The sequence below is a fragment of the Geotrypetes seraphini genome, chromosome 14 (genome assembly GCF_902459505.1).
Source record: "Geotrypetes seraphini chromosome 14, aGeoSer1.1, whole genome shotgun sequence".
NCBI classification, from domain to species: domain Eukaryota; kingdom Metazoa; phylum Chordata; class Amphibia; order Gymnophiona; family Dermophiidae; genus Geotrypetes; species Geotrypetes seraphini.
This window is the reverse complement of record NC_047097.1, coordinates 74,485,613-74,498,825: the sequence shown is the minus strand read 5'-3', so window position 1 is coordinate 74,498,825 and position 13,213 is coordinate 74,485,613. Positions and strand designations below refer to the sequence as shown.

The following is a 13,213-nucleotide window of genomic DNA, read 5'->3' as shown; positions in this document are numbered from 1 at the left end:
TGGTGGCTATTAGGTTGTCATATAGTTTTTTTTCGTTTGACATTTTTGGATGGTGGGTCACCTTGCACAAAAACTCCATATAGGTAATCAAGTTCCCAGAGGGGTCAGGCATGAGATTCCAAAAGAACAAGTCCCACTTTCTCCTGGCCTGACACAAAAGCTAAATTCCCCCCAATGGGCAGCAGATGAGAGGGGAGACCCGAAAACTTCAAGCCTCACGCAATGGTGCAATCACCCAACTGTGCTTAGTCATAGGGCTTTTCCAATCCAAATACATAAGAACCATCCTGGGTCAGACCAATGGTCCATCTAGACCAGTATCCTGTTTCCAAAGTGGCCAATCCAGGTCACAAGTATCAGGCAGAAACCCAAATGGTAGCAACATTCCAGAATCTCAAAGATTAGCAGATTCCAAGTAGAATCTCGGAGTAGCAACTTTATATGGGGGAAGTCACTATTTGCCCTGCAATCTATAGGAACATAAGAAGAGCCATGCTGGGTCAGACCAATGGTCCATCTAGCCCAAGATAGTCGGTCAGTATTTCAAATGTATTTATCAATACTGCATGGGATAATTTGACAATCCATACTCTAGCTCCCGTAGTTTACCAAAATATTCTGACCTGGCCGGCAGTTTTACCCCAACATAGGGCTTCATCAGGGAGTGGTATTAACTTGCCATTCTTAGAGATTAATGGCAGAACTTCTGATACAAGAACAATGCTGTCTCTCAGTGACTAAAGAAATCCTTTATTTTTTTCACCCTTCATAGCCTTTTCTAGATCATTTTCATTGGAGTTCTGATTGATTTAGTTATTCTTTAAATAAATATTGAGTTTAAGAGTATGTCACAATGTATATACCATTAATTTCAGCCACGAGACAGGGCGTACTGATTTGCAAGCACGTAGCAGCTTTGTGGAGAGAGACTCAACAGGCCGAGATGGCTCATTGCCGGGAGAGGTTTTGCACAGGTAGAAGTCCCTCAGGGAAGCAGGTTTTGCATTTCTGTGCTGTGCCCAATCCATGATCTGCTGCTGGAACCTAACCCTCTCTGACTGAGGCCTTACATCCATGGCAACGGACTATTTATTTAAGTTCCTGCTGGACTTTAGACACAGAAAGAAAGTAGTGTGGGAGCAACAACTATGGTAAGAAAATACAGCCTAAGTCGGATTTAATAAAATCTTAACTGCTCGGAACGTGGAATGAAATACGCTTGTCTTTTTATCCTACAGGCAAAATTTCTGTCCCAGGACCAAATTAATGGTATGTATCTAATTTCACTTAAGAGAATTCTAATAGTGGAGGATGTGTTTGAAGCTGTACATGCTGTCCCTGAAGGCCACTGCTGCAGCATCAAGACAAGCCCTCCCCTCTGCTGTCTGGGTTTGCTTTTATATTTCTTTTTCCTTAATGCTTCACCCAGAGAGTGGTAGAAAACTGGAACGCTCTTCCGGAGGCTGTTATAAGGAAAAACACCCTCCAGGGATTCAAGACAAAGTTAGAAAAGTTCCTGCTGAACCAGAATGTATGCAGATAAGGCTAGTCTCAGGGCACTGGTCTTTGATCTAAGGGCCGCCGCGTGAGCGGACTGCTGGGCACGATGGACCACTGGTCTAACCCAACAGCAGCAGCAATTCTTATGTTCTCCTTTTTCCTACTGGCCATTCCTCTCTCTATGCACTCAAGCATCCTTCTAGTTTTCACCTTCACCTTTTCAACCTGTTTGGCCACATTAAGATCATCACATACTATCACATCCAAATCCCGCTCCTATTTCATGCACAAAAGTTCTTCACCTCCTAAACTGTACCATTCCCTTGGGTTTTTGCAGCCCAAATGCATGACCTTGCATTTTTTTAGCATAAATCTTAGCTGCCAAATTTCAGACCATTCCTCAAGCTTCACTAGGTCCTTCCTCATGTTTTCCACACCATCAGGGGGGTCTAACCTATTGCAGATCAGATTTTGGTGTAATCCAGAAAGAGGCAAATTATACCAGTCAGCCCTTACAAAAATGTTAAAAAATAAGAGATCCAAGAACCAAATAGTGCAGTTTAAAGCAATGGAAGTACAACTGATGTCTCAATCCGTCCTCCTTTATCTGGAGCCATATAGTAACCTAACCCAGAGTGGGGGAGGCCCACCTCAGAAGAGTTGGAAGCAGCTGAAATGGTCTTCCCTTCTGATTGAGTAGAATTGATGGCATTGATCCAGCAGGTTTTCCTCTATGGTTTGGGGGCTGGAAGGGGAGTAGAGCTTTGGATTCTTGCCCAGAAATAGCTAAGAAAAAAAATTTAAATTGAATCAGGTTGGGCAGACTGGATGGACCATTTGGGTCTTTATCTGCCGTCATCTACTATGTTACTATGTAAACAGGAACTGTTGTACTTTTAAGACCCAATGTGTTTACAGGCCTTTAAATGTTTTCTTCAGAGTTTAAAGAATGTTTTTCCCTATATGACAAGACTCAGAAAGGGAAGATAAAGGCGAGTGACCTGCTGACAGTGATGCGATGCCTGGGTGTGAGCCCCACACCTGCAGAAGTGCAAAGACACCTTCAGCTGCAAAAAATTGGTACATTTTTCCTTCAGTTAATCTAGTTCCATGTCAAGTTTTGAACGTCATGTCCCCTGTATCATGCAATGAGAGTAAAACCTGAGCTATTTCAAGATTGTCCCTGATAACACAGACTGTGTAGTAATTTTATGACCATTTTCTGGCCAGCAGAAGAGAGCCCATAAGTGCAAAGCCTTAGTTCCTGGAGTATACAAGACATATCCAGCATTGTCTCACTGAATGGTTAAGGGACCAAAGCCAGGTTCATGCAGAGGCTACAGTCTGACATAAACTAAATCAATCTGAAGCACTCAATCCAGCTAAGCTCTGAACACCCTGTGGAAAAAGTCACCTCTTAGTGACAAATGGGATAGAACGGTTCATAGCCGACAATGGAGGGCAGACAATTCAGCGCAAGAGCTCCGAAGCAGGGTGTGAGTGGGGAAACCCTCCCCCCCACACACACACTTTACTGCATAGTGTTCGCGCTGCTGTTGGGGGTGGGGTTTGGAACCTTCCATTATAGAGAAAAGGGAACTTTTTGCAGATTTTTTTGGGGGAAAGTTCTGTTTTCTCTATAATGTGGTGGGTTGCACCCCCCCCCCCCCGTCAGAGCTCTTTAAAACTAAGTTTTCCCGTGGCATGCTGGTGTCTTGTGACAAATTGTCAGCGCTCGATTGTCGGCGTGCTGGTGTCTGGCATGCGATTGTCCCGTCACTGATAGAACCTACCATTAGGCATTCTATATGGGGAATGGCTGCATTGTATTGGCATAGCTGGCAAGACAATGTAGGAACAGCATTTACAGGAGGGTTTAAAATAAGAGAACAAGCTCTTCCCTTTTATTGAATTTTAACCCTCCAAGCACAGCAGAGCCAGATGAAGATGGACAGAATGGCAGGAGCAAAAAGCAGTGCTGGAAACTGCATGGAACTCCAACAGGTGAGGTTTGGTTGGGGAAGGGGGCAGCGGAGGCTTAAGGCTGGTGCTAGTGCTGAGGGAAGGGAAACAGGCTAGAATGGAGATGAGAGAAGACAGCCATTGTGGAAGATGGAAGAAGCAGAGACATATGCAGAGGAAGGTTTAGAGCAACGGATGGTAGGGAAAGAAGGAAGAAAGACAGGATAAATGAATACCGATGCTGAGAAAGGGAGAGGCAGGAACTCTGGCTGCTGGGAATAGGGGAGAAAGGGACAAGAGGTCAGCTAGTGGGGATGTAAGGATGCAGGCAGAAATTCTAGGACTGGGGATTGAAAGCTTGGTGGGATTGGGTAAATTGACTCAGGAATTAGCTGGGTGAGAACACCAGGGACTATGAAATTGAGCAGGGATTGGACAACAATGGGGACTAGATGATTAGGTGGGTGGTATTAGCAGGACTGTGCCAATCCAAAACCAGGCAATAAAAATCATTTCAAATGCCAGGAAATTCGATCATGTCTCACCACTCTTAAAGAAAGCTCATTGGCTCCCGGTCACACATAGGATTACATGTAAGATAATTCTGCTGATACATAAAATGATTAGATCAAAAACGTCTGAATTATACACAATCTATTAATACCATATACACCATTGCACGCATTTAGATCTACCTTCTTTAAAGATAATTGGTACAAGATGCATAGAAATCTTTTCTATCACAGCTCCTCAGCTGTGGAATGCTCTACCTCCTGAATTAACATAAGAATTGCCATCTCCGGATCAGACACTGGGTCGATCAAGTCCGGTTATCCGCACATGCAGAAGCCCCGTCAGGTGTACCCTGGCCTAGTTTTAGTCCCCATATCAGCGTATGCTTCTCAAGGGAGATGTGCATCTAATTTACCTTTACCCGTATCACTCAATGCCACTCTTAAGGAGATGTGCATCTAGTTTACCCTTAAATCCTAGAACGGTGGATTCTGCAATTACTTCCTCTGGGAGAGCATTCCAGGTGTCCACCACTCGCTGCATGAAACAGAACTTCCTGAAATTCGTCCTGGACCTGTCCCTCCTCAGCTTCAGTCTATGTCCTCTTGTCCGTGTCACATTGGACATTGTAAATAACTTCTTTCCCTGCTCCATTTTGTCAAATCTTTTCAGTATTTTGAAAGTCTCAATCAGATCCCCTCGCAGTCTCCTCTTCTCAAGGGAGAACAACCCTAGTCTCCTAAGTTGTTCCTCGTAGTCCAGGTTCTCCATACCTTTCACTAGCTTTGTTGCTCGGGAAGAAAAAATTCTTGACTGCTTCAAAGAGGAAACTGAAAAGCCACCTGTTCAAAGATGCTTTCTCATTATAACCAACTTTACTAAATGCCCTTATTCAATAATATTGAGGTCTATAAGTCTGTCTCCATCTGCTTTATGATGGAGATCACAGACCATTTTAGTAGCTGCCCTCTGGACTGACTCCATCCTGCTTGTGTCTTTTTAAAGATGTGGTCTCCAGAATTGTACGCAGTACTCCAAATAGGGCCTTACCACAGACATAATAGGAACTATCATCTCCTTTTTCCTGCTGGCCATTCTTCTTTCTGTGCACCCAAGCATCCTTCTAGCTTTGGCTGTTGCCCTTTCTACCTGTTTGGCCATCTTAAAATCATCAGAAATGATCACCCCCAAATCCCAATCTTCCTTCTCTAAATGGTACTACTCTCTTGGGTTCTGTAGCCCAAATGGAAGACCCTGCATTTTTTTAGCATTAAATCTTAAGTTGCCAATTTCTGGACCAATCTTCTAGCTTTGCTAGATCCCTTCTCATGCTATCCACATCCTCAGGGGTGTGTATTAATCTGCAAAAAGGCAAATCTTACCCGACAGCCCTTCTGTAATATCACTCATAGAGCCAAGGACCAATCCCTGCTTAGCATCCTTTTTCTCAGACTGAAATCAATTTACCACCAATTTCTTTGGTTTATTTATCAGTCACCTATGTGGAAGTATGTCAAAAGCTTTACTAAAATCTAAATAAGTATACCACATCCAGAGAAGTTAATCAGATTAGTCTCGACAAGACGTAAACCATGCTGCCTCGGAGCCTGTAATCCAATCAATTCCAGAAACCTTGCTATGCTCTATTTAGAAGTGTTTCCATTAATTTACTCACCACAGCCTCTGGTTCCTAACTTCCTCCTTCCTTCTGCTTCTGTGGAGAGGGACTACATTTGCCCTTTTCCAGTCCTTCAGGACCACTCCAGACCCTAAAGAAGTAGAATCACCAGAACTTATTTAAGTTTCTTCACTACCCTCAGATGTATCGCATCTGGCCCTATCATTTTGTGTATCTTTAGTTTCACTAGCTCCTCACCAACAGTCTTCTAAAATTTGGTCAAAGTCTACCTACCACACATCCATTCTTATTAGCATTTGTTTTCTACAGTCCTGTTCACAGCCCTTCATTTGTGAATACAACAGAAATATTTGTTGAGTAATTCCGCTTTCTCCTTATTGGATTCTATGAGGGGATGCTGAAAAGTTCTTAGCTCAACCAAATTCTGAGCGTTATTTTGCCACTGTAGTTGAAAAAAGTGTTTTATTGCCTATTTGCAGAAATGAAATTCTGTGTTTTGACATTGTTTTAGAACATAAGACATTGATTAAGATTATTATTTATATTCCGCATATCCTATAATTCTATGTGGATTACAAATTATTCAGGTATTCAAGCATTTTACCTTTCTGTCCTGGTGGGCTCATACTCTATCTAATGTACCTGGGGGATTCAGTGACTTGCCCAGGGTCACAAGGAGCAGTGTGGGATTTGAACCCACAACCCCAGGATGCTGGGGCTGTAGCTCTAATCACTGAACTGCCTAAAAGCCCATTCTCACGGTTCCCAATCTAGGTCACTAGTACCTGGCCAAAACCCAAGAAGTAGCAATATTCCACAATCTAGGGCAAGCAGTGGCTTCCCCCATGTCTCTCTTAATAACAGACTATGGACTTTTCCTCCAGGATATTGTCCAAACCTGTCTTAAAACCAGCTATGCTATCCGCTTTTACTACATCTGGCAATGCATTCCACAGCTTAACTATTCCCTGAGTGAAAACAATTTCCTCCTATTGGTTTTAAAAGTATTTCCATGTAACTTTGAGTGTCTCCTAGTCCTTGTAATTTTTGACAGTGAAAAGTCGATCCACCTGTACCCGTTCCACTCCACTCAGGATTATGTAGACTTCAATCCTATCTCCCCTCAACCGTCTCTTTACCAAGCTGAAGAGCCCTAACTGTTTCAGTCTTTCCTCATACGAGAGGAGTTCCACCCCTTTACCATCTTAGTCACTTTTCTTTGAACCTTTCCTAGCGCCATTATATCTTTCTTGAGATAAGGAGACCAGAATTGAATGCAGTACTCCAGATGAGGTCGTACCATGGAGCAATACAGGGGCATTATAACATTCTTAGTCTTGAACCATATCCATGTCATTCTCTTCTTGGTTGGCCTGAGAACTTTTCAGCACCCCGTCATATGTATTCCTCCCCTTCACCTTTAAGCCTCACAATGCCATTTTTGTACTTCTTCCTATCACTTACATATCTAAAAAAAGTCATCTTTTTTCCTTTTATTTTCCAAACAAAAAGGTTTGCTGCCCCTAAAATAACTCCTTCCAGTTTTGCCCGCTGTTTTTCTACTTCCCCCAGCTGTTTTCATCCAATTAGTTCTTTTAAATTCTAAAACCTTCTCAAGTGTCTTATTTTTGAACACCACCATCTGATGATCAGCCACTGTAACATCAGAAACACTCTCCCCAGCTGTAAGCATCAGGTCCAGTATGACCCCCATCTCATATTGGTTCCATTACCAACTGCTCGAAGAACTCTTCCTGTAGAGAATCCAAGTTCTCCTTACTTCTAGATAAGCTTACAACAGGGACACCCCACTCAACATCTGGCATGTTGAAATCATCCATTAATATCCTCTTTCATAGCAATCTTGTGAATATCTTCAATTAAATCTCAGTCCACTTCTTCTGTCTTTGAAGGAGGCCTGCCCTGTATATCACACCATAAGTGGATTTTCCATAATCCACATTGCTTCTTCTTTACCCTTTAAGTCCAGCAATTCTGGCACTTTAATATTATTAAATTTTACAATGGCATTCCTCTGCCCTATTTCCTTACCCTGTCTTTCAAAGAGAGTATAGCTTGATATAATAATATCCGTTATGAACCGTCTCTGTGACTACTAAATTCAAGTCAGCCTCCTCTATCACAGCCTCTAGGTCCAGAACCTTGTTCCCTATACTTTGGGCATTGGTGTACAGAACTCTCCAGCTATTGCTTTTTTTAAAATTTGTGTAAAGCTCTTTAGTGCCTGAGGGATTTTAATTATCTGGGGGCTTTGTTCACCTTCTCAAAAGAATGTGGGGTGAATAAGAAGCTGGAGAAGGAATATGAGGACAATGGAAGAAAGATGGAAAGCAAAACTGAAAAGAGGGAATTAAATTTAGCTATAAGTAGATAAAGCAGATGTGAGAACGAGATAAAGCAGAAGGATCCATGTCAGATGTAGGGGAAGAAACAAAAGGGAAATGAGATCTTGAAAAGAGGACTTATATGAAAATAAGAGGAAATGGTCAAGAGATCTAAACTAAAGAGAGTGCCAGCATGGTAGCCACGCTCTGTACTTTTAATGGAAAGTGGTGTTAACTTAAGCTGGTGCTGAAGTTCTGACTGAATATTTAGCTGATACTACTTTGACCATTTATCATTCCTATGGTCCTGAAAGGCATACTCATACAATGAATATGCGATAAGACTGGTCCAAAAATGGAAGCACAGAACCAAAAGTTGAGTCAACCCTATTTTGAGACACTCCAAGTGCCAGATACCTTTGTTTTGCCTTCTAAGGGTCATGCACTGAGAACTAAGCAGGTTGGTTGTAGTCTTTCACATAGATGAAAAGCAGTGGAAAGGTTGAGAAGTCAGATCTTTACCCACTTTGAGCCAGCTTTGACCCCTACAGAACAATGTTTATCACTAGCTGAAATCCCTTATTCCCTAAAGAATTAAAAGAAGGGGCTTTAATGTTTTCCCAGACAGAGACGGAGACCTGGACTTCTCTACATTTCTAACGATAATGCACAGACAGAAGCAGCAGGAAGATCCCAAGAAGGAGATTCTCCTAGCCATGCTGATGGTAGACAAGCAGAAGAGAGGCTACATCCCAGCTCCTGAGCTGAGGGTCAAGCTCACACAGATGGGAGAGAAGCTTTCACAGGAGGAAGGTAAAAGCAGGCTCCTCTCCAGCAACACTGCAAGTATGGGAAGAGCAAACCAAGTGTGGTCTAGTGGTTAGAGCTGCTGCCTGAGGAGGTTAGTTTGACCCCAGCCTGTTTCTTCTGACTCTGGGCAAGTCACTTAACCCTCCAATGCTCAGATTGTAAGCCTGCCGAGACAGATAGGGAAAATACCTAAGAATACCAGATTACTATTCAGTGTATTGTAAAGTGCTTTGAATGAATCTCTTCATGAAAAGTACAAAAAATAAACTGTCATCTTGATGGACCTTAGGTCTGGCCCAGTACAGTCTCAGCCTCTCTAGCTACTAATGCGGTGTTGGCTAAAATATTGGTGGGTCATTGCCCCAGGGTCTACCCCATTCTGCTGCCTTACATAGTTTGAATTTCCAAACTGTAAAAGAGTGGGCTTCAATAAAAACGCTGGTGCCCAAATTAAACAAATCGAAAAAAGAATATTGTTAAAGAAAGCGCCTGTAGCAGGGCTGCATGCTCTTTTTCTGAACAAAAGAACATAAGAATAGCCTTACTGGGTCAGACCAATGGTCCATCAAGCCCAATAGCCCGTTCTCACAGTGGCCAATCCAAGTCACTAGTACCTGGCCAAAACCCAAGGTGTAGCAATATTCCACGCTACCAATACAGGGCAAGTAGTGGCTTCCCCCTTGTCTTTCTCAATAACAGATTATGGACTTTTCCTCCAGGAACTTGTCCAAACCTTTCTTAAAAGCAGTTACGCTATCCACTATTACTACACCCTCTGGCAATGCGTTCCAGAGCTTAACTATTCTGAGTGAAAAAAATTTTCTCCTATTGGTTTTAAAATATTTTCATGTAACTTCATTGAGTGTCCCCTAGTCTGTAATTTTTGACGGAGCGAAAAATCGATCCACTTGTACCTGCTCTACTCCACTCAGGATTTTGTAGACTTCAATCCTATCTCCCCTCAGCCGTCTCTTTTCCAAGCTGAAGTGCCCTGTTTTAGTCTTTCCTCATACGAGAGGAGTTCCATCCCCTTTACCATCTTGGTTGCTCTTCTTTGAACCTTTTCTAGCACCACTATAGCTTTCTTGAGATAAGACCAGAATTGAACGCAATACTCCAAATGAGATTGCACCATGGAGCGATACAGGCGCATTATGACACTTAGTCTTAACCATCCCTTTTTTAATAATTCCCAGTATCCTGTTTGCTTTTTTGGCTGCCATCACACATTGGGCAGAAGGTTTCATCGTATTGTCTACAATGATACCCTGATTCTTTTCTTGGGCGCTTATCTCCAAGGTGGACCCAAGCATCCAGTAACTGTGATTTGGGTTATTCTTCCCAATGTGCCTCACTTTGCATTTGTCTACATTAAATTTCATCTGCCATTTGGACACCCAGTCTTCCAATTTCCTAAAGTCCTCCTGCAATTTTTCACAATCCACATGCGTTTTAACAACTTTGAACAGTTTAGTGTCATCTGCAAATTTAATCCCCTCACTTGTCGTTCCAATTTCCAGATTATTTATAAATAAGTTAAATAGCACCAGTCCCAGTACAGACCCCTGTGGCACTCCACTGTTTACTTTCCTCCATTGAGAAAATTACCATTTAGCCCTACCTTCTTTTTTCTATCCGATAACAAATTCCTAATCCACAACTGAACTTTGCCACCTATCCCATGACTCTTTAATTTTCTCAGGAGCCTTTCATGATGAACTTTATCAAAAACTTTCTGAAAATCTAGATACACTATATCACCTTTATCCACGTTTATTCACACCTTCAAAGAAGTCAAGCAAATTGATGAGGCAATATCTCCCTCGGCTGAACCCATGCTGACTCCGTCTCATTAAATCATGTTTGTCTACGTATTCCACAATTTTATTTTTTATAATCATTTCTATCATTTTGCACTGAAGTGAGGCTTACTGGTCTGTAATTTCACGGATCTCTCCTTGAGCTCTTTAAAAAAAAAATCAACGTAACATTGGTCACCCTCCAATCTTCAGGTACTACAGACGATTGTAGCGACAGGTTACAGATCACTAACAACAGGTCAGCAATTTCACGTTTGAGTTCTTTTAGTACCCTGGGATGTATACCATCCGATCCTGATTTATCACTTTTTAACTTGTCGATTTGGCTTAGTACATCTTCCAGATTCACTGAGATTTCTTTCAGTTCCTCCACATCATCGCCCTTGAAATCCATCTTACATCTTCTTCCATAATGACCAAAGCAAAGAATTCATTCAGTCTTTCCGCTATGGTCTTATTCTCCCTGAGCACCCCTTTCGCTCCTTGGTCATCCAATGATCCCACAGATTCTCTCACAGGTTTTCTGCTTCTGATGTACCTTAAAAAATTGCTATGAGTTTTTGACTCTTTTGCAAGTTTCTCTTCATATTCTTTCTTAGCTGTCTTTATCAATGCTTTGCATCGAACTTGCCAGTGCTTTGCTTCTTTTGGATCCTTTTTCCATTCTTAGTTTAAAGGATGTTAAAAGCCTCTTTATAAATCTCTGGCTTCACAAACTGCATTTGGAGCACAAGCTTTCTGACAGGGATTTCTAAAGAATCATTAATTATTAGTTTTAGAATGTCTGAAACTATGACATTTACAAATGGTTACAAAAGTGCTTGCAATCTCAGGGCCCTTTGAAAGCCTGAAGGAGAGAATGGGGTGGCATGTTCACAACAGATATTTTCAGATGCAGGAGCCAAGCTTGAGCGTTTTCCCTTGTTCTAACTCCCACCCCCCAGCCTTTTTCCCATACAAGGTTGTCCAGTATTACTAAACATTGATTACATCTTTTCTAGCTCAGCAACAGGTAGTACTTTTGCAATTAATATTAATCCTAGACTTTACCTTCACTCATCTCGTAGATTCTCGTTACTCAGGATATCTAATTTGTGTTTGATTAGTGTTTCCATAATTTTACACACTATTGATGTGACTCACCGGTCTGTAGTTTTCAGCCTCTGTCCTGCATCCCTTTTTGTGGAGTGGAAGGACATTAGCTGTTTTCCAGTCCAATGGGACTCTTCCTGTACTCAGGGAAAGATTGAAGAGCGCAGATAACGGTTCTGCTAGGACATCACTCAACTCTCTAAGCACCCTGGGATGTAGTTTGTCACGTCTCATGGTTTTGTTCACTTTGAGCCTTGAAAGTTCGTAGTAGATGTGATGTGATTTGACATGTCTGCTTTACTGCTCACTCCCCCACAGCTAAGGATCCTCTGCGCTTATCCCAGGCTGTACCCCTCACAGCTCAGGACCCTCTGTGCTTATCCCAGACTATACCCCCTCACAGCTAAGGATCCTCTGCGCTTATCTCAGGCTATACCCTTCACTCCCTCAAAGCTAAGCATCTGACTTGTTAATGTTTTTGCCTATAATCTTCTGTCTTGATAAACAGCTGCTTGTAATGGTTCCCAGGTTAGCCTGTTATCCCTTTTTAGGCTCATATCCAAATGCCTCTTCTTGGTAGGAATGGCAGAAAGACAGAATTGGTTGAGTGCTTGAACACATCCATATGGTTGACCTCTGGGAAACCCAGACATGTCTTCTTTTTAGAGGACTGTCCAACGCTCAGGTCCACATCTGGAGGGCCTCCAAGTATCTGCACATGGCTCAGAGGCCCTCCAGCTACAGCCTGGAGTTGGGGCAGAACAGGGTGAGGGCACGGTCTTCCTTTTTCTTGACCAAATCTGGAGAATTTGTAAAACATTTTCCAAGACCATAGACGAAGGCTTACAATAGGGGGATGAAATGTCTGCACCCTTAACTTGCACATTATCACTCGTTAGTTTAACATTTGGAGCCCAAATTCTTTTGTTGTATCTAGAAGAGTTATATTAATTCTTTGCTTTCTTTCAGTGGATGACCTTTTGAAAGAAGCCAATGTAGGAGCTGATGGTCTAGTGAAATACGAAGAGTTCATCCGAATGATTACTCTCCCAGCTGCAGACTACTGACGTTCAATACTGTGTTTGATGTGCTCACCCAACAGTACTGACTTCAAAATCTTTGAAGACCGCATTAATAGAAAGGTCAAGAGGCAATTCAAGCAGGATATCTATTAAAGCAAATAATTTTAAACTCTCAGTACCTTGAATCTAAGCAAGCATACATTTTGCAACGGTTGCCTCCATGCACAAGCCAGTTAGGGAGGGCTATAGCTGGGGGGGGGGGGGGAGAAGAAGAGGAAGAGCAAATGAATATTTCTTTTCATCTTGCTAGATCAGCAGGTTGTGCTCACCTACTAGCCAATGTAAACACAGATAAGTATGGTATTACCTGGAACTTGTCAATATTTTTCTATCTTTAGTATAAGAACATAAAAATAGCTTTACTGAGTCAGACCAGTGGTCCATCCAGCCCAGTATCCTGTCTTCACAGAGGCCAATCCGTCACAGATACTGGGTGCTCTTCCAGATTGT

General features: G+C 42.3%; 1 protein-coding gene across 2 annotated transcripts; it reads left to right on the top strand.

The window, feature by feature from the left end:
- Nucleotides 1–12,878, top strand: CALML4 (calmodulin like 4). Of its 2 annotated transcripts, none has more exons than XM_033920613.1 (5): nucleotides 1–1,151; nucleotides 1,239–1,269; nucleotides 2,472–2,580; nucleotides 8,584–8,772; nucleotides 12,651–12,878. In XM_033920613.1, the coding sequence occupies exons 1-5, from the start codon at nucleotides 1,075–1,077 to the stop codon at nucleotides 12,746–12,748; spliced, it is 504 nt and encodes a 167-aa protein (XP_033776504.1). In that variant the 5' UTR covers nucleotides 1–1,074; the 3' UTR covers nucleotides 12,749–12,878. The 2 variants fall into 2 exon arrangements, with proteins under 2 accessions (XP_033776504.1, XP_033776505.1); XM_033920614.1 differs by having other exon boundaries at nucleotides 17–1,151; nucleotides 2,440–2,580.
- Nucleotides 12,879–13,213: the final 335 nt, after the last annotated feature.

Excerpts from the sequence above, each read along its gene's own strand:
- CALML4 (XM_033920613.1), top strand. The coding sequence starts at position 1,075 with ATGGCAACGGACTATTTATTTAAGTTCCTGCTGGACTTTAGACACAGA. Across the intron at positions 1,152-1,238 it reads GTGTGGGAGCAACAACTATG|GCAAAATTTCTGTCCCAGGA; the intron begins GTAAGAAAATAC and ends TTTATCCTACAG. Across the intron at positions 2,581-8,583 it reads CCTTCAGCTGCAAAAAATTG|ACAGAGACGGAGACCTGGAC; the intron begins GTACATTTTTCC and ends ATGTTTTCCCAG.